General features: G+C 41.0%; 1 protein-coding gene across 1 annotated transcript; it reads left to right on the top strand.

Moving 5' to 3' along the window:
- The first annotated feature begins 50 nt into the window (after nucleotides 1-50).
- TOX4 (TOX high mobility group box family member 4) lies at nucleotides 51-21163 on the top strand. Its single transcript, XM_053595071.1, has 9 exons — nucleotides 51-176; nucleotides 386-454; nucleotides 11193-11435; nucleotides 12319-12579; nucleotides 13490-13720; nucleotides 16566-16646; nucleotides 17269-18015; nucleotides 19403-19566; nucleotides 20735-21163. Exons 1-9 carry the CDS (start codon nucleotides 171-173, stop codon nucleotides 20793-20795), a joined length of 1863 nt encoding a protein of 620 aa, XP_053451046.1. The 5' UTR covers nucleotides 51-170; the 3' UTR covers nucleotides 20796-21163.
- Nucleotides 21164-21756: the final 593 nt, after the last annotated feature.

The following is a 21756-nucleotide window of genomic DNA, read 5'->3' as shown; positions in this document are numbered from 1 at the left end:
CACCAAGCTCCAGGGGGCGATAGCTAGCTTTTCCGTACTGCAGCCCCACGGTGTTCCTTCCAATCAGCGGACAGCAACGCACGTCCTTACGGAAGTGACGGCAGTTCCGAGTCCAGTGGGGGAGGTGGGAGTGATGAGGAAACTGAGGCGGAGATAGAGGTTGTGTGAAGATGGAGGTAGGCACCAGATCACTAAGAAGGCTGGCGAGAAAGCGCGGCTGACTGGGTTGAAGCAGAGGCGGGAAGCTGGGCGGAGAGGAGGCTGACGGGAGAGTAAAGAGTGAAGTTTGGGGACTGTTGTCAGAATGTCGGGGTCAGAATCCATCGTTCAAGGCTAACTCCTTGCTTCCCCTAACTTATCCCCGCGGCTTTCTTTTGGTTTCTAGTTTCCCGGAGGAAATGACAATTACCTGACGATCACAGGGCCCTCTCACCCCTTCCTGTCAGGGGCCGAGGTAAGCAACAGTTGCCAACGCTGCGGTGGGAGGGCCGGAGGCAGCGGTAGGGTTGGCTGACGTGAAGGAGTGCGGACACCAGGGATTGGGGGCAGGGAACCGAGGGCTGCAGTTGGTGCTTAGAGAAAGGCGTCCCTGAGTGTACAGCCTTTGAGGACCATCTGGGGAAAGCCCTGGAAGCTGCTGCCATCAGAAGGCAGGATGTTGGAAAAGATAACCAGTTTAAGGAAGAGAGTGATTCTGAATAAGAAGGCAAGAGTAGAATTGCCTCCTTTCTTTGGGGGAGAAATGTGTACAATTATCTCCGAGGATTGCGATGGGAAGAACATTTTTCAACTAAAAAATATGGGGCATGGGGAGGAAGTTAACTAGTAGGGGATAAACCGTGGACGCGTTCATTCTTGAACTCTGTTGAAGGGGGTCCTTTTTTCATTTAAATTTCCTACTCTCATAAAAAGTTTGTTTCCTACTCTCTTAAAAAGTTTGTTTACATGTTACATTTACGTACTTGATATCAGCTTGTTTTTTAGCAACAGGAAAAGAAATATAGCTATCAAACCTTAACAGTTGTGTAGGACATGAATTTCTATTTGCCAGTGACTTTGACTTTCGGCAGATTGCTTCATCTTTCTTTCTTTTCTTTTTTTTGTGGTTTTTGGCTGGGGCTGGGTTTGAACCCGCCACCTCCAGCATATGGGACCGGCACCCTACTCCTTGAGCCACAGGCGCCACCCCAGATTGCTTCATCTTTCTATGTCACAGTTTCCTCAGCTGTCAAATAGCTGTAATAATAGTTTCTGTGATGCTTTAAAGTAGAAGTAATGATTATGGTGAGGTCCCAGAGTATTCATGAAAACTTTTGGTTGCACGCACCGTGGCTTGTGCCTGTTATCCTAGGACTTGGGAGCCTGAGGCGGGTGGATTGCCTGAACTTACAGGTTTCAGACCAGCCTGAGCCAGAACCAGACCTCGCCTCTAAAAATAGCCAGGGTTCTGGTGGGTGCCTGTAGTCCCAGCTTCTTGGGAAGCTGAGGCAAGAGAATTGCTTGAGCCCAAGAGTTTAAGGTTGCTGTGAGCTATGCTGCTACGGCACTTTACCAAGGGCGACAAAGTGAGACTCTGTCTCAAAAAAAAAACAAAGAAAGAAAGAAAAAAAAGTTTTGGTTGAAATATTTTCATAATATAGATATGTGTCATTTGTTTAGGCAAAGCAAAAGAAAGGTGGAACAGATGAAACTTTCTCAGTCTTTGAGAAAACTTGGAACTTCTACCATCTTCTGAGGATTTTAATACTTTTTTCAAAAGTGGCGTGAAGCATTTGCATAATTTTTTTTGCATCAAGAATTCTCAATTGGGCTCGGCGCCTGTGGCTCAAATGGCTAAGGCACCAGCCACATACACCTGAGTTGGCGGGTTTGAATCCAGCCTGGGCATGCCAAACAACAATGACGGCTGCAACCAAAAAATAGCGGGGCATTGTGATAGGCATCTATAGTCCCAGCTACTTGGGAGGCGAAGGCAGGAGAATCGCTTGAGTCCAGGAGTTGGAGGTTGGTGTGAGCTGTGATGCCACTGCAGTCTACCCAGGGTGATAGCTTGAAGCTCTGTCTCAAAAAAAAAAAAAAAATCTCAATTACTGTTGCATGGACTTATCCCATAATGAATCCTAATATTTTCATAGATGAAAATTAGATGGGCAAGGGAGTTGCTAACTTCTTTATTTCTATCACTTACTCTTCCAAGAAAGGGCACGTGTGAATCAAATGAGCAGCAACCTTAGAAAAACTTCTGCAGAGGTCTAGCTTTTAAAGAGACAAAAGATTTGAATAGTCACTTCACAAGAGGCTATCCAAATTGCTGTTAGGCATATGAAAAAATATCATCACTCATCAGGGAAATAAATGCCAGTCATTACAGGATACCATTGTACACCCACCAGAGTGGTGCAAATTAGAAGTTAATAAGAATGTGGATAATTCTTAATCATTGCTAGTAAGAATGTAAATTAATTTAACCACCTTGAAAAACTCCCAGTATTTTAGACCTCAAAGAAGTCTTTTTTACAAAAAAGGTTAAAATGAAAAACTTTAAAAAGAAAACTAAGGTAAAAATAAAACGGTTAAAGTGATTTTTAAAACAAAAAAGTTAGATTGACAAAAAAAATCTGGATATCTACTAAACATAAATACATGCCTACCTTATGACCTCGTAATTCTACCCTGTGATATATACGCAACAGAAATGATTGTTTGTGTTCACCAAAACCATGTTTGTTCACAACTTTATTCTTTCTTTTTTTTTTTTTTGTGAGACAGACTCACTATGTCGCCCTTGGTAGATGCCATGATGTCACAACTCACAGCAACCTCAAACTCTTCTGTTTAAGTGATTCTCTTGCCTCAGCCTCCCAAGTAGCTGGGACTACAGGCATCCACACAACGCCTGGCTATTTTTTGGTTGCAGTTGTCGTTGTTTAGCTGGCCCAGGCCAGGTTCAAACCCACCAGCCTCGGTGTATGTGGCCAGTGCCGTAACCACTGTTCAATGGACACCGAGCCTGCAACTTTATTCTTAATAGCTAAAGACTAAAAACAACCCAAATGTCTGTCGATAAAAGAAAAAAACTGGCAGATTTATAAAAAGAATTACTGTACAGCAATAAAAAAAAGAAAAAATGTAATTGTAAAAGATGTAAATGTAATTTGCATATCAAAAATATATCGCTAAGTAAAAGAAGCCAGACATAAGAGAATAGACACACTCACATAGGGAGTTTAGTTTTTATGAGGGTCAAGAATAGTGAAAACAGTGGCCTCTGTAGCTCAGTGGGGAGGGCACCAGCCACATACACCAAGGCTGGCAGGGTCAAACCTGGCCTGGGCCAGCTAAAAGAACAATGACAACTGCAACAACAACAAAAAATAGCCAGGCTTTATGGCAGGTGCCTGTACTCCCAGCTGCTTGGGAGGCTGAGGCAAGAGAATCGCTTAAGCTTAAGAGTTTGAGTTGCTGTGAGCTGTGATGCCATGGCACTCCACCCAGGGCGACAGCTTGAGTCTCAAAAAAGAAAAAAGTATCTATATAAGTTGTAACTTAATGAAATAACTTTAAAAGAGGCAGGGTGCAGTGGCTCATGCCTCCTCTAGGAGTTGGGGGAAGGTGGATTGCCCAAACTCACAGGTTTGAGACCAGCCTGAGCAAGAGCAAGACCCCCGTCTCTAAAAATAGCTGGCCATTGTGGCAGGCACCTGTAGTCCCAGCTATTTGGGAGGCTGAGGCAAGAGAATCACTTGAGCCCAAGGGTTAGAGGTTGCTGTGAGCTGTGATGCCAGCGCACTCTACTGAGGGTAACAAAACAATACTGTTTCAAAAAAAGTTTAAAAAGTAGATGCATTTGTTACAACCTTGCTTGAGGAAAGTTCTGTGCTCTGAAGAGAATACAATCCTTCTGTTTCTCTCATTCAATTTGGCTCCTTTGTTGTTTGAACACTTTGGGGAAATAAGTCATAAAGATACCTTTCTTTCATTAGGAAAAGCACTCTTTACATTAGAGCCAGTGTATGATTTCAGGCTAAATAGGTAAAATTTTCACTGCTATTTTTTTTTAATATATATGTGTGTGTGTGTGTTTTATATATAGATACATTTTTTTTTGAGACAGATTCTCACTTTGTTGCCCTCAGTAGAGTACTATAGTGTTAGAGCTAACAGCAACCTCAAACTCCTGAACTTAAGTGATTGTCTTGCCTCAACCTCCCAAGTAGCTGCAACTACAGGCACCTGCCACAACGCTCAGCTATTATTTTTAGAGACAGGGTCTCATTCTGGCTCAGGGCAGTTTCGAACCCATGAGCTCCGGTGGTCTACCTGCCTTGGCCTCCCAGAGTGCTAAGATTACAGGTACGAGCCACTGCTCCTGGCCTGCTATATATAAGTTAAGAATAATTAATTTGGCTCAGCACTTGTAGCACATTGGTAAGGGCATCAGCCACATACACCAGAGCTGGCGGGTTCGAACCCGGCCTAGGCCAGCTAAACAACAATGGCAACTGCATCAAAAAAATTGCCAGGCATTGTGGTGGGCACCTGTAGTCCCAGCTACTTGGGAGGCTGAGGCAAGAGAATCACTTAAGTCTAAGAGTTGGAGGTTGCTGTGAGCTGTGATACCATGGTACTCTACCAAGGGCAGCATAGTGAGTGAGTCTCTGTCTCAAAAAAAAAAAAAAAAACAAAAGAACAACAATTAATTTAATGACCAATAGTACCAATGTACAGTCGGCTAAATGGGCATTGCATTAAAATAAATATCTCTAAAATGAATAAACTATACACAAAACTATTTAAAGAACTAATGGATTGTGTGTTTGGTATAGGGGAATGAGCAAAAGGACAGAAATGGGTATTTTTTGATTTTAGGATTTTCTCAGTATCTAAGCATCCTTGTAAATTATAAACTGTAATTGTCAAACTGCTCCCAGGAATTTAACAGAGAAAGAATGGAAAGCTGAGTTAGAAGGTAACCTGTTCTAGTTTTGTGTCTCGGCTACTTATTTTTACTTTAATATTTGCTATAGTCTTAGTTTTCTTTTTAATATTTAACCGTCTAGAAGAGTGGATCTAGTTATGTAATAGATCCACTAAAATAAAAATAACTTTATAAATTCATTATTAGTTTTTACCTATAATTTTTAAAAATTTTTTTATTAAATCATAAGGTTTTACTTATAATTTTACAGATCATTTGTGGTAGTAAAAGAGATTTTTGTGAATATTGTTTCATGTATTCTTGATAATTGCAGTTATCTTACTCTTCATACTTAAAGGAAAAAATAAAACCCCAAAAACCACCATGAAAAACATGGATATTGAATAACAGCCGTTTCTATATCTCAAGGGTGCTGCATAGAAAGAATGCCTTTTTGATCCTATACCATGGAATCTCTCCAGCTGCTTTTTTAGCGCAGTCCAAGAGAGCCTTCCAGATTCCTTATGAGTTCATGAGTGTATAGAACACTGGTCCCTGGTTTTGCATATGAATTTTAATTCTTTTTGCATTCTCATAAATAGTATCATTTTTAATATCTCAGCAGAATTGCTGTTTTTTTCTTTTTTTTTTTTTTGAGACAGAACCTCAAGCTGTTGCCTTGGCTAGAGTGCTGTGGCATCAAAGCTCACAGCAACCTCAAACTCCTGGGCTGAAGCCATTCTCCTGCCTCCGCCTCCCAAGTAGCTGAGTCTACAGGCGTCTGCCACAGTGCCCAGCTATTTTTTTGTTGTTGTTGCAGCCGTCATTGTTTGGCGGGCCCAGGCTGGATTCGAACCCGCCAGCTCAGGTGTATGTGGCTGGCACCTTAGCCGCTTGAGCCACAGGCGCTGAGTCAAAATTGCTGTTTTGTTTGTTGTGATAAACAGGAAAGGACTGGCATCTTTTGCTTTACCAAAGCAATCTGTACCTTTAAAAACTTGAAAACTGGGCGGTGCCTGTAGCTCAGTGAGTAGGGCCCTGGCCCCATATACCCAGGGTGACAGGTTGGAACCCGACCCCTGTGAAATTGCAACAAAAAAATAGCCGGGCACCTGTAGTCCCAGCTACTCAGGAGGCTGAGGCAAGAGAATCGCCTAAGCCCAGGAGTTTGAGGTTGGTGTTAGCAGTGTGACACTGCGGCACTCTACTGAGGGGGACAAAATGAGATTCTTAAAAAAAAAACTTGAAAAATATTATATAGTTGGGCGGCACCTGTGGCTCAAAGGAGTAAGGCACTGGCCCCATATGCCGAAGGTGGTGGATTCAAACCCAGCCCCCACCAAAAGCTGTGGGGGGGGAAAAATATATATATATATATATAATAGTTATTTATCTAGTATAGTAAATGTTTCCCTTGATGCTTTTTCCTGTTCCTATAACCTTGTGTGTTTGCAAAAGCATTTGGTAAAAATCTTGGTACCATCTTCCTAAAAAATGCTCACATGAACTTAAACTGAAATTTCACAGTCATAGATCTGAAGTTAAGAACTTCCACACAGGGGACTGAGCAGAGTAGTTTACGCCTGTAATCCCAGCACTCTGGGAAGCTGAGGCAGGTGGATTGCCTAAGCTCACAGGTTCCAGACCAGCCTGGGCAAGAGCAAGATCCTGTCTGTTAAAAAAAAAAATAGCCAGGTATTGTGACAGGCACCTGTAGTCCCAGCTACTCTGGAGGCTGAGGCAAGAGAATCACTTGAGCTCAAGAATTTGAGATTGCTGTGAGCTATGACGCCACAGCACTCTACCTACGGTGTCAAAGTGAGACTGTATCTCAAAAAAAAAAAAAAAAAGAGAACTTCTGATTGCAGTACATTGAGCTCCATAGAGACAGTGCCAGGGCAAGTGAGAGCCGGACGGGCACTGGGCGACTCTTGTGCCTTGCTGAGGAAAAATAACTAAACATGGGCAAAGGAGATCCTAAGAAGCCGAGAGGCAAAATGTCATCATATGCATTCTTTGTGCAAACTTGCTGGGAGGAGCACAAGAAGAAGCACTTCTCAATTTTCTAAGAAGTGCTCAGAGAGGTGGAAGACCATGTCTGCTAAAGAGAAAGGAAAATTTGAAGATACGGCAAAGGCGGACAAGGCCCGTTATGAAAGAGAAATGAAAACCTACATCCCTCCTAAAGGGGAAACAAAAAAAGTCAAAGATCCCAATGCACCCAAGAGGCCTCCTTCAGCCTTTTTCTTGTTCTGTTCTGAGTATCGCCCAAAAATCAAAGGAGAACATCCTGGCCTATCCATTGGTGATGTTGTGAAGAAGCTGGGGGAGATGTGGAATAACACTGCTGCGGATGACAAGCAGCCTGATGGAAAGAAGGCTGCAAAACTGAAGGAAAAATACGAAAAGGATATTGCTGCATACCGAGCTCAAGGAAAGCCTGATGCAGCGAAAAAGGGAGTCGTCAAGGCTGAAAAAAGCAAGAAAAAGAAGGAAGAGGAGGAAGATGAGGAGGATGAAGAGGATGAAAAGGAGGAGGAAGATGAAGATGATGAATAAGTTGGTTCTAGCACAGTTTTTTTCTTGTCTGTAAAGCATTTAACCCCTCTGTTCACAACTCACTCCTTTTAAAGAAAAAAATTGAAATGTAAGGCTGTGTTAGATTTGTTTTTAAACTGTACAGTGTCTTTTTTTGTATAGTTAACACACTACCGAATGTGTCTTTAGATAGCCCTGTCCTGGTGGTATTTTCAATAGCCGCTAACCTTGCCTGGTACAGTATGGGGGTTGTAAATTGGCATGGAAATTTAAAGCAGGTTCTTGTTGGTGCACAGCACAAATTATTTATATATGGGGATGGTAGTTTTTTCATCTTCAGTTGTCTCTGATGCAGCTGTTGTTCCGTTAACTGAATACCACTCTGTAATTGCAAAAAAAAAAGTTGCAGCTGTTTTGTTGACATTCTGAATGCTTCTAAGTAAATACAATTTTTTTATTAAAAAAAAAGAACTACACAATATCAAAAATTATGACTGTGTACTAAGAAAAAGCTCAATTCTTAGGAAGGATTTAGATTTTTCTTTCAAGAATTGATTGTTTTGGGTGGTGCCTGTGGCTCAAAGGGGTAGGGGCTGGCCCCATATACTGGAGGTGGCGGGTTCAAACCCAGTTCTGGCCAAAAAAAAAAAGGAATTGATTGTTTTAGGGCAGCACCTGTGGCTCAGTGAGTAGGGCGCCGGCCCCATGTACCAAGGGTGGCGGGTTCAAATCCAGCACCAGCCAAACTGCAACAAAAAATAGCCAGGTGTTATGGTGGGCTCCTGTAGTCCCAGGTACTCTGGAGGCTGAGGCAAGAGAATCACCTACGCCCAAGAGTGGGAGGTTGCTATGAGCTGTGACATCACGGCACTATGTTCGACAAAGTGAGACTCTGTCTCTAAAAAAAAAAGAATCGATTGCTTTTATGTTTTGTGCTTCTCATTTATATCCCAGACAACTACCAAATTTTTTAGCATACTAAGTAAATATGTATATTAAGTAGGAAGAAAATATAGAAATTAAGCTATATACTTTTTTGTCTTTTAGGATTATATACATATATTATTTAAATATAATATATAATATATATATTTCCAGTGTGAATCAAAGAGATTGGGCATTGCACAGGCATACTTTTTTCTCCCTAGTTTTTACTAGCTAGAAATTTTCTCTGTAGCAATGTCTTCATCAATATAAAAATGCTTTAAAGCAGAGTGCACACCCCTTTTTCTGTTGTGCATTGGAAGAATAATTGTCTTGAGTCACACATTAAATACACAAGCATTAAGGAAAACTGGTGAGCAGCAAAAAAAAAAAGGTTCATGCATATTTTTCTCAATACTTGATACCACAGATAAACAAAACTGACCTCAGATAGTCTGCATGTGGCCTGTAGGTCTCAGGTTGGACACCTCTGCTTAAAGAATGAATGCATTAGCTAGGCACCAGTAGCTCAGTAGTTAGGGTGCCGGCCACATGAACCAGGGTTGGTGAGTTCGAACCTGGGCCTGCTACACGTGACAATTGCAACAACAACAAAAAAATAGCTGGGGCAGCGCCTGTGGCTCAGTCTGTAAGGCGCTGGCCCCATATACCGAGGGTGGCGGGTTCAAACCCGGCCCCGGCTGAACTGCAATCAAAAAAATAGCCGGGCGTTGTGGCAGGCGCCTGTAGTCCCAGCTACTCGGGAGGCTGAGGCAAGAGAATTGCTTAAGCCCAGGAGTTGGAGGTTGCTGTGAGCCGTGTGACGCCACGGCACTCTACCGAGGGCCATAAAGTGAGACTCTGTGTCTACAAAAAAAAAAAAAAAAAAAATAGCTGGGTGTTGTGGTGGGTGCCTAGAGTCACAGGTACTCGGGAGGCTGAGGCAAGAGAATCTCTTAAGCCCAAGAGTTTGAGGTTGCTGTGTGCTGTGACTGAGACTCTGTCACCAAAAAAAAAAAAAAAAAAAGAATGAATGCATTGGAAAAAATGAATACATGCAGTGTTTAATCATGAAAAAAATGTGGGTTCCTATTGAATTTGATCTGAATCAGCTGATATTTATCTTTAGATGGGACAAGTAGCAAGTTAATAATCATTAAGATATTAATATTAGTAACAAGAGTTACTAATAGTTAAGTTATTATATATATCAGGCAATGTGATAGCTTTTATTCACTAAATCCCATTTATCCTCATAATAATCGTATAAGGTTATTACCATTATAATTCCTATTTTATAGATTATGAAAATCTCTTCAAGGTCACATAGAAAGTGGGAGAACTGGGACTTGTACCCAGGTCTCTCTGACCCCAAAGTTTCTTTTATTTGTAATGCACTGTTGTTATAGTTAACCTCCATTTTAGTTTTTAGTGTCAAAAAGGACCCATAGCAGTTAAAGATCTTAGATCAGACATTACTCTGTTAGCTCCATGAGTGGTGGACAACATTCAGAATAGAAAGAGTGTGTTATTATTGACAGGGGAAGGGATTGGGTCTTTAGCCAGCTAGAGGAATTTTTTTCTTCCTCTCTTATAGAAAAGCTTGGTCTTGTCAAGACTAGGAATGTGGTCTGGAACCATTATAGAGAACCAGTTTTCCTTTTGGCGGTAGCCTCACTATTATCCTTACCGTAGCATTGGGGTTTTCTGAAAAACCTATATAAATGGGAATCTTATTCTTATTAACATTATAATTTAAATATTTTATTTTACTTATTTATTTTTTGTGGAGACAGAGTCTCACTTTATCGCCCTCAGTAGAGTGCTGTGGCATCACACAGCTCATAGCAACTTCCAGCTTCTGAGCTTAGGAGATTCTCTTGCCTCAGCGTCACCAGTACTTGGGACTACAGGCGCCTGCCACAACACCCAGCTATTTTTTTGTTGCAGTTTGGCCGGGCTCGAACCTGCCACCCTCGGTATATGGGACCGGCGCCCTACCCACTGAGCCACAGGCGCCACCCCAAATTAAAATTTTTTTTTTTGTAGAGACAGAGTCTCACTTTATCGCCCTCGGTAGAGTGCCGTGGCATCACCCAGCTCACAGCAACCTCCAACTCCTGGGCTGAAGCGATTCTCTTGCCTCAGCCTCCCGAGTAGCTGGGACTATAGGCGCCCGCCACAACGCCCAGCTATTTTTTGGTTTACAGTTCAGCCGGGGCCGGGTTTGAACCCGCCACCCTCGGTATATGGGGCCGGCACCCTACCGACTGAGCCACAGGTGCCACCCTCAAATTTAAATTTTTTAAAGGGGGATAAGCTTCCCATGATTGTACATTTTAGGATCTGTTTGTAAAGAACCCGAAATATAATTGGCTAGTTGACAGTGAATTTCTCCAGTCTGATAGTTCAGATATAACAATTGTGAAATAACTGCTACCCATTAGAATCTTTAGAGAGATTTTTAAGCATCATAGCTTAGCTAAACATTTTATAAAGGCTGGGTCCTAACTAATGGTATGGAAAGAATTACTTATTGGAAAAATAGACATAATAATTTAGGACAATGGAGATGGTATAGATAGAAGAGATAAAAGAATCGAAAATTGTGATTGATGTTGGTGACCAGTATATCCCAAAGACCAACCGTATGAGAAAAAGAAGGGTAAAATTAAATAGGTCTTGAAAAGTCAATAATAAATTAGGATCCTAAACTGAAAAGAGATACACTGAAAATTCCCAGTCTCCCTATGTTCTCATCAGTATGCTGTTTCTTCTCTTCCCACTAATTTTTCCCTTTTTTCTCCTACAGACATTCCATACACCAAGCTTGGGTGATGAGGAATTTGAAATCCCGCCTATCTCTTTGGATTCTGATCCCTCTCTGGCTGTCTCAGATGTGGTTGGCCACTTTGATGACCTGGCAGATCCTTCTTCCTCACAGGATGGCAGTTTTTCAGCCCAATATGGGGTCCAGACATTGGACATGCCTGTGGGCATGACCCATGGCTTGATGGAGCAGGGCGGGGGGCTCCTAAGTGGGGGCTTAACCATGGTAAGGGGCAAGATATTATCAGGCTCATCTCAGCTCATGGGAATGATGTTAGGGTAAACAAAACCTCTCTATTCTCCACTACTTGTTTTCATCAGCATTCTAGTACCGTGCGCTAACCAATTGCGCCACTGGAGCACTGCAATTCTCCACTACTTGTTTTCATTTCTGCTGCTAACAGCTCACCAACAAAGACTTAATTTCACCTAAATGAGATTTTCCATTCGGTCGATGTAAACTGTCCATTTATCTGAAATGACAATGCTTTATTGTGATTTTTAAGTTTTTTTTTCCTTTTTTATTATGGCCTTCACATCTAGGATTCAAATGTGAGTGATAGCTGGCAACATTGAAGGATTTATGCAAAAACAGCCTGAACCACACTTAGTATTAATTGTGGTTGGTATGATATATAAACCAGTTAGTTAGGTTTCCAGCTATCTCTTCAGTAGCACATATCCATTCTTTGTATTTCATGCCAAACATCTCTAACAGTGGTCTCATTTGCTCTGATTGCCTGTGTGTTACAACTTTAAAAGCTGTAATTTTGGGAGGGTATGTACAGAGGGAAAGTTTTCTTTTACTCAGTGTGTCATCACTACCTACAGATTATTCAAGAAGTTTTCTGCTCTTTAAGTTGTCCAAAGTTACAAGTTCTCTGAATATTTTTAGTTATCATAGAATAGGCCTTTGAGTACAAAAAAGTAAATTTACAAATTTCTATACTTTTTAAAAACTTAATATATTTTATACGTAAACAAATTGATATTTCATAGAGTTTAAAAAAATGACACAGTCTGGATAAGCAAGAAATTTCCTAAATTCAGGGAGGAAAAAGTCGTGTTTACTATATTTTGTGCTTAATCAATCTTTTTGCTTTTCTCAGGACTTGGATCATTCTATAGGAACTCAGTATAGCGCCAACCCACCTGTTACAATTGATGTACCAATGACAGACATGACATCTGCCTTGATGGGGCATAGCCAGTTGACCACCATCGATCAGTCAGAATTGAGTTCTCAGCTTGGTTTAAGCTTAGGGGGTGGCACCATCCTGCCACCTGCCCAGTCACCTGAAGATCGTCTTTCAACCACCCCTTCACCTACTAGTTCACTTCACGAGGATGGTGTTGAGGACTTCCGGAGGGTAAGGTCAAAATAATTGTGCTGTTATATTCTAGGATAAAACTTTTGGTGTATTGGGCCAACCACAGTGGCTTATACCTGTAATCTTAGCACTCTTGGAGGCAAAGACAGGTGGATTACTTCAGCTCAGGGGTTTGAAACCAGCCTGATCAAGAGCAAGACCCCATCTCTAGTAAAAATAGAAAAATTAGTCAGGCACTGTCGCAGGTGCCTGTAGTCCCACCTATTTGGGAAGCTGAGGTATGAGGATTGCTTTTGAGCCCAAAAGTTTTAGGTTGCTGTGAGCTATGATGATGCCTCAGCATTCAACCCCAAGGCAACCGAGACTGTCTCAAAAAAACAAACAACAACAAAAAACTCTCGACGTATAGATCATAATCAGTATTCTTTACTCCTGCTCTTTTCTGGGTATAGGTTTCTACCTCTCAATTTCCAGTTTATAATGCTCCTTCCAATCTCCATTTTTATTAGTTCTCACTTTACAAATGTCTTTTAATCTTATTGCCACTATTTTTAGCATTTCTGAAAGTTTTATACATGTTTATAGTGTATAGTTTATACACTATATATAGTTTCCTCCTTTGTAGAAGTTATTTTCTTACAGTTGTTCAGACATAATACTTAACCTTCTTCCATCTGTAATTCTATACACTATAGTTTCCTCCTTTGTAGAAGTTATTTTTTAGTTATTCAGACATAATACTTACCTTCTTCCATCTGTAATTCTATACACTATAGTTTCCTCCTTTGTAGAAGTTATTTTTTAGTTATTCAGACATAATACTTACCTTCTTCCATCTGTAATTCTATACACTATAGTTTCCTCCTTTGTAGAAGTTATTTTTTACAGTTATTCAGACATAATACTTACCTTCTTCCATCTGTAATTCTCTTTCTTTTCTCCCCTACAGCAACTTCCCAGCCAGAAGACAGTGGTGGTAGAAGCAGGGAAAAAGCAAAAAGCCCCAAAGAAGAGAAAAAAGAAAGATCCTAATGAACCTCAGAAACCAGTATCAGCATATGCTTTATTCTTCCGTGATACACAGGCTGCCATAAAGGGGCAAAATCCCAATGCCACGTTTGGAGAGGTTTCAAAAATTGTGGCCTCAATGTGGGATAGTCTTGGTGAGGAACAAAAGCAGGTGAGTCACTGTTGAGGAACTGTAGGAAGTGAATGTTCCAGAAGTTTCAAGGGGACAGTAACTAGATCATCTTCTACCTTCTTACACCATCATCTTCTGATTTTCTTACATGTCTTCATCTAATGCAAGGGTCCTAAAACTGCGGCCTGCGGGCCACATGAGGCGGTGTGATTGTGTTTTTTTACTTCAAAATAAGATATGTGCAGTGTGCATAGGAATTTGTTCATAGTTTTTTTTTTCAAAACCATAGTCCGACCCCCCAGTGGTCTGAGGGACAGTGAATTGGCCCCCTGTTTAAAAAGTTTGAAGACGCCTGATCTAATGTCATCTTTTTTGTTAGTGGCAGTCTTATGTTATCCCTGTCCAAGAAAACTTAGTTAAAAATTGTAAGTAATTATTATAAAAACACTGAATCTGTACAATAACTCTGTAAAATCGCTACCATCTCCTCCTTTGTACTGAAGGTGGAAACTAAGGCCCCATGCCCAATTCAGGTCATTTAACTTTGAAGTGGTAGAGTTGAGACATAATCTAGGTTCTTGAACTCCAAAGCCCTTGCACTTTGTACTAACAATGTCTCTTATAATTCCTTGTGTATCTTCAACTGTTCATAGCTTTTAGATATTTGACTTTACTAGGCTTCATATTTTTTCCCCATTAGTAAAATTAGGTTAGTCCTAATAATATTCCTGTGGCTACCCCTAAAATCCACTACTAAGCTTAGATGTAGAATTTAATTTAGGATTTTCTCATTGGCATAGTATAAACTTAAAAATTGTAGTTAATCACCCTAAATTTAATTTAGATATTTAAGAGTAAATGAAAATTTTTATACTGTACAAATGTACAATTGAAATTGTAGTTATAGTAATTGTTGATTGTAACATTAACCTGTATCCCCATGTCTTATGTCAAAGTGAGTCCTCCACTTAGTACTTGAAACAAATAGCTGAATTTATTATATTTAGGTTATTAAGCATGAAATGTGCAATTTCCTTAAGTACTGTTTGACAATTGATATCTCTGACATTTTAACGCTTCTTGTTTTATTTTTATTGTGAAGGTACATCCTCATTCTTTCAAAAACACATTTTGGTGGGGTGGTGCCTATGGCTCAAAGGAGGCCCCATATACTGGAAGTGGTGGGTTCAAACCTGGCCCCAGCCAAAAACTGCAAAAAAAAAAAAACATATTTTGGCTTGTGATTACCTTTCAAATTTCTTTTAAGAGCAATTTTTGTGAAAGTGTGGATACGTCAAAAATGGTATCATTTTCAAATATAAGTTCCATGGTGGAACCAATGCAGTGCAAGCAGCTTGAAATACCTACAAAGCGTGTGAGAAAGATCTGACTAATGACTACATAGTATGTCGATGGTTTAAGAGGTTCCATTCTTGGCCAGGTCCGGTGACTCACGCCTGTAATCCTAGCACTCTGGGAGGCTGAGGCAGGTGGATTGCCTGAGCTCACAGGTTCCAGACCAGCCTGAGCAGGTGCAAAATCCGTCTCTAAAAAATAGTCAGGCGTTTTGGCGGGCACCTGTAGTCCCAGCTACTCGGGAAGCTGAGACAAGAGAATCACTTGAGCCCAATAATTTGAGCTTGCTGTGAGCTGTGACACCATAGCACTCTACCAAGAGCGAGAAAGTGAGACTATCTCAAAAAAAATTTTAAAAATACGTGTGGTGGCTCATGCCTTTAATCCCAGCACTCTGGGAGGCTGAGGCAAGTGGATTGCCTGAGCTCACAAGTTCAAGACCAGCCTGAGCCAGAGTGAAACCACATCTTTAAAAATAGCCAGGGGTTGTGGCGGGTGCTTGTAGTCCCAGCTACTTGAGAGGCTGAGGCAAAAGAATCTCTTTAAGTTCAAGAGTTTGAGGTTGCTGTGGCTATGACGCCATGGCACTCTACCTAGGGCAACAAAAATGAGACTCTGTCTCAAGTAAAACATAAAAACAGAGGCTCAGCGGCTGTAGCTCAGCAGCTAGCACGCCAGCCACATACACCAGAGCTGGCGGGTTTGAATCCAGCCTGGGCCTGCCAAACAGCAACTACAACCAAAAAATGGCCAGGCAATGTGGCAAGTGCCTGTAGTTCCAGCTACTTGGGAGGCTAAGGCAAGAGAATCACTTAAGCCAGTGGTTCTCAACCTGTGGATCACGACCCCTTTGGGGAGCGAATAACCCTTTCACAGGGGTCTCCTAAGACCATCCTGCATATCAGATATTTACATTACAATTCATAACAGTAGCAAAATTACAATATATGAAATTTTATGGTTGAGGGTCCACCACATGAGGAACTGTATTAAAGGGTCGCGGCATTAGGAAGGTTGAGAACCACTGGCTTAAGTCCAAGAGTTTGAGGTTTCTGTGAGCTGTGATTTCACAGCACTCTACCGAGGGTGACATGGTGAGACTCTGTCTCTAAATAAAATAAATAAATAAATAAATAAATAAATAAATCAGAAATGAGCATGGGTTGAATGTTCACTTTAGAAATGTGGTTATTGGGGCGATGCCTGTGGCTCAAAGGAGTAGGGTGCCGGCCCCATATACCGGAGGTGGTAGGTTCAAACCCGGCCCCAGCCAAAAACTGCAAAATAAAAATAAAAATAGAAATGTAGTTATTCTTATAAGACTCTTGTTGGTTGGTTACATTTCAAAAGCATCTTCAGTGGAATAAGTCTGCCATGGAGGCTGCTTTAACTGTTGGCTTTCAGAAGTATACCTATTGGAAGGGGTTCTCAGTGATTAGTTAGAGATGAATGTCATACATTGATGAATAATAGGGAACTATCTGTCTTTTCTAAGAGAAGGGCACTTTTACCACTGTCTTTCCTGCAGGTATATAAGAGGAAAACTGAAGCTGCCAAGAAAGAGTACCTGAAGGCTTTGGCTGCTTATAAAGATAACCAAGAGTGTCAGGTAAGAGTGTTAGAGGCCAAATGTGGTGTCTCAACGCCTGTAATCCCAGTACTTTTAGAGGCTAAGGCAGAGGATCCCTTGAAGCCAAGAGTTCCAGACCATCTTGAGCAAGAGCCCCCTTCTCTACAAACAATAGGAAAAATTAGCCATGTGTCATGATGCATGCCTATAGTCCCAGGTACTGGGGAGGCTGAGGCAGGAGAATTGCTTGTAGGAGTTAGAAGTTGCAGTGAGCTGTGATGATTCCACTGCACCCTAGCTGGGGTCACAAGAGTGAGACTGTCTCAAAAAACAGGGTTAGGGTAAATGGATGTTTAAACCAGTAAGAAAGGTTGTGAATTGTTTGTTGGTAGTTATAAAAATATACCACCAAAATCCTAACGTTTACTACTATATAGTATTAAAAGCTTAAAAAATATGTAACAGTTTTTCTGCAATTATAGCATATAAACCTTGCCAAACAGTCTTTCTGAATTTATTATTTTTATCGTTTACTTAACCCAGGGTAGTACCCACAGCTGCTGCTTTTTAAATATGTGATGTATTTTTCTTGGGAAGTAATTACAGTAAATATATCCAGTGGTAGACAATAATTCTCCCAATTACTTTTTTTGTCTTTTAGGCCACTGTGGAAACAGTGGAATTGGATCCAGTGCCAACATCACAGACTCCTTCTCCACCTCCAATGGCTACTGCTGACCCAGCATCTCCAGCTCCAGCCTCAACAGAGCCCCCTTCCCTGTCCCCTTCCATTGTTGTTAACTCTACTCTTTCATCCTATGTGGCAAACCAGGCATCTTCTGGAGCTGGGGGTCAGCCCAATATCACCAAATTGATTATTACAAAACAGATGTTGCCCTCTTCTATTACTATGTCTCAAGGAGGGATGGTTACTGTTATTCCAGCCACAGTGGTGACCTCCCGGGGGCTCCAACTAGGCCAAACCAGTACAGCTACCATCCAGCCCAGTCAACAAGCCCAGATTGTCACTCGGTCAGTGTTGCAGGCAGCAGCAGCAGCTGCTGCTTCTATGCAACTGCCTCCGCCACGACTACAGCCCCCTCCTTTACAACAGATGCCTCAGCCCCCTACTCAGCAGCAAGTTACCATTCTGCAGCAGCCACCTCCACTCCAGGCCATGCAACAGCCTCCGCCTCAGAAAGTTCGAATCAATTTACAACAACAACCACCTCCTCTGCAGATCAAGAAGATTGTGCCTCTACCCACTTTGAAAATGCAGACTACCTTAGTCCCACCAGCTGCGGAAAGTAGTCCTGAGCGGCCTATGAACAGCAGCCCCGAGGCCCATACTGTGGAGGCAACCTCTCCTGAGACAATCTGTGAGATGATCACAGATGTAGTTCCTGAGGTAAGCTTCTGTTTAAGTCTTTCTTCTAGTCCACTGGAAATACATAGAATCATTTCTGGTTGACCCCATAAAAGTGGGTGTTGCTTCTATTAGCACTTAATGCCTGGCAACCAGGAATATGAAACATTCTGCAGATGAGAATATTCTGTAAGAGAGACCTGTCCCACTAGGCTACTCAGTGTTTTTGGTGAGAAACATTAAAAGACCTGCTGCCAAGACCACTCCTTAAACTAAGCAAAGGTGGCTCGGCACCCATAGCTCAGTGAATAGAGAGCCAGCCACATACACCCGGCCCAGGCCTGCTAAACAACAACAAGAATAAGTTGTTGGTAGGCGTTGTGGCAGGCACCTGTAGTCCCAGCTACTTGGAAGGCTGAGGCAAGAGAATTGCTTAAACCCAAGAGTTTGAGGTTGCTGTGAGCTGTGATGCCATGGCATTCTAGTGAGGGCAACATAGTGAAACTCTGTCTCAAAAAAATAAATAAAATAAAAAAGAAAAATAAATTAAACTAAGCAAAGATAACATTCTTAAGTCAACTAGAGAGGAAATAGCCTTAGCAGTTATTTTTCAAAGGTGTCTACCCAAGGAACCTAAACTTTGGAAATACACTAAGCCTTAAGTGCTTAGCTTAATGTTTTAAATGTATGTGGGGAGGAGGATATAACCAGAAAGTGTTAATTGATTCATGCCATTTAAGTCTTTGAATGACATAAATGTCAAGTATCCTAGTTTGCTTTAACTTGTATATGACCAGTAATTTTAAAATATGGGTCTGTTTGAAACTATAGTTCTATAATGAGTGAAGCAATCATTTCAAAGAAAAAAACCCTATCAACAGGAAACTTTATGAATTCCCAAGTTGTTTCCCTATTTTTAATAGCACCACATTTTGTCTTCTCTTAATCCTCCCTACTAAACCTCTACTCACATTCTTTTATTTTTTTAAATTTCAGATGGTAGGGTACAATCAGGTTACATCTTTGTGTTAGGTAAAGTCCAAGTTGTTGAGCCTTCATCCAGGTGTGCCACATACCCTTAAATTGTGCCTCTTAAGTGAGAACTTACTAATCCTCTTCCCACTTATTCTTTTTATAATTTCAGGGGAATATTACTTAAAGTCAGTAATGGGTTCTATTAAAATTAAAGAGCACTAGCATATGCCCAGCCTTCACCAGATGGGAAGAATCTTGATATCAACCTGCTTTGCAAAGTTCTGAAGCTGGGCTATAGAGAGGGGCACCAAAAACTCACCTTCTGAAACTTTACCCCAACTTGTGAGAGACTAGAATACCTGTTGTTCCATTGGTTCCCAGGGTTCCCAATTGGTTCTCACTAGCTAGATAGGAAACAATCTAATCCACCCTTGATGCTCTCTTCCTTTAATAGGTTGAGTCTCCTTCTCAGATGGATGTTGAATTGGTGACTGGGTCTCCTGTGACTCTCTCACCCCAGCCTCGATGTGTGAGGTCTGGTTGTGAGAACCCTCCAGTTGTGAGCAAGGACTGGGACAATGAGTACTGCAGCAATGAGTGTGTGGTGAAGCACTGCAGGTGAGCTTGTCATTCCCCTTCTTATAATGCAGGTTTTGCTAAATTAATTGGTTGGAAACTGGTATTCTTGACGATATAATCATTGTTACCTTAGGTAGTATAGGTTGCTGTTTTTGTGTGTGTATATATATATAGTCTGATCAAAGAAGCTACTAGAAGTTCCCCTGCGTAAAAATAGCACTTTTTTCCTCCAGAAAATGACATAGTTAGCAGTTCACACTTTTCAGTTACTATATACCTTGCTATCAACGCTCCTTAAAAGTATGAAGATACATTAAGCTGTTAGTGACTGTGCTTATTAGCTTTCTAATCCTCATTGCAAATCAGACCACTTAGGGAATGAGAACTTGGAGAGGAATGGCAAAGTGAAAAGTAGCACAGTAAGGTGCTAGGGCAGGCGTCCTCAAACTTTTTAAACAGGGGGCCAGTTCACTGTCCCTCAGACTATTGGAGGGCCGGACTATAGTTTAAAAAAAAAAAAAAAAAAACTATGAGGCTGGGCATGGTGGCTCACGCCTGTAGTCCCAGTGCTGTGGGAGGCCGAGGCAGGTGGATTGTCTGAGCTCAGAGGTTCAAGACCAATATGAGCAGCAGTGAGCCAGAGTAAGACCCCGTCTCTACTAACAACGTCAATAACAGCCAGCACTGCCAGAGGAAGAAGAAAATCAACAAAAAAGGAGTGCTTCAAACAAAGAAGAATGAACAAGCAAACTGAAATTAAAAACAAACAAAAAATTAAAAAAAAAAACCTATGAATAAATTCCTACGCACACTGCACATATCTTATTTTGAAGTAAAAAAAGAAAACGGAACAAATACAATCACACCACCTCATGTGGCCTGCCGTTTGAGGACCCCTGTGCTAGGGGGTCAGGGTTGAGGAACAAATCCTATAGTTTACCCTTCTCATCAAATTTTCCTGGAAATTGCCATTATTCATGAAACAAGGCATTTGTATTTCCTATCTCAGATCCTCTTCAGTAGATTGGCATTGCTTCTACTTCTGACTTTTAGGCCTGTTGTTCTTATATTCCTAAGATAATGCTGACTCACCTTGCTGCTGCAGGAAATCTATTTGTTTAAGACAAGTTAAAAAGAATTTTTCTAGACTATAATTCTTTTTCTATTCATGTGTAATTCTGTTTGTGTATGTCTTTTTCTTTCCTAGGGATGTATTCTTGGCCTGGGTAGCCTCTAGAAATTCAAACACTGTGGTGTTTGTGAAATAGTCTTTCGTGTTCTTCGAGCCAGTGAAGATTTATTTTCTGGGAACATGTCCAAGAGCCTGTTTCTGAAACACAAGCTTGGCTTCTGGCAGTGCCTGATCTCAACCCAGGATGGCCCTTCATACTTTCCCCCCTTTTCTCACTTCAGCAAAGGCGATGGAGCAGAGCCGTTGAGTTTGCTGTAATCTGGAATTGCTTATTCCTTTTAACTACAAGCAGAAATACCAGGGATAATAGCAAAGGAAAGGGTGAAGGGAATATGGACAAGCAAAACTTAGTGATGGTAGGGATGGTGGTGGTTTGAGGAAATTTACTGGTATAATTATCATAGGACTTGCCTAAAATATTAAGAGTACTCAGCTTTGAGCCTATTGCCACTGTGTACATCCATTTTAAAAAATGTAAGAGATAATATTAAAGATTCCCTCTTAAAACAGGGAACTACTGTTACCAACACGCTGTTTTGAGAACAAAAGTTTTCAACAGTAGGCACACTGGGCTGCAGGGAAAATGACATCACCCTGGAGATTATTTATTTCTCTCTGTAGTCAAATCCTTATCTAAGTTTTATCACAGTTTATGAGAGGCGGAGCTCTCTATCCTTAAATATATATAAGAGGTTTCACTGACGTCTAAAGAAGTTGTGTTTACTTGTGTTTGATGAAATATCTTTAAAAGACAGACCAGAGATGTTTTCACTTACATTAATATATAGGCTAATTTTCTTCATACCCTAGGCACCTATTTAACCTAAGATGTGTTTATAAGATTTTTCTTGGAAATAAGGTAAAAAAATAGACTAGCAAAGCCATATAGTTATAAAGAATAAACAAAAGTTTAGAGTATGGTAGTCTTAGTAGTGATAACTTTAAATGAAACTCAAATTCTACCTTGAGAAATACTATACTAAAGAACCCCCTTCTTAACTAACCACATTCAGGCAGTACTAATTGCTAATCACTTT

Source organism: Nycticebus coucang, chromosome 6, assembly GCF_027406575.1.
Source record: "Nycticebus coucang isolate mNycCou1 chromosome 6, mNycCou1.pri, whole genome shotgun sequence".
Lineage (NCBI taxonomy): Eukaryota > Metazoa > Chordata > Mammalia > Primates > Lorisidae > Nycticebus > Nycticebus coucang.
Note: the sequence above shows the minus strand (reverse complement) of the source record. Positions and strands in the feature narration are given on the sequence as shown.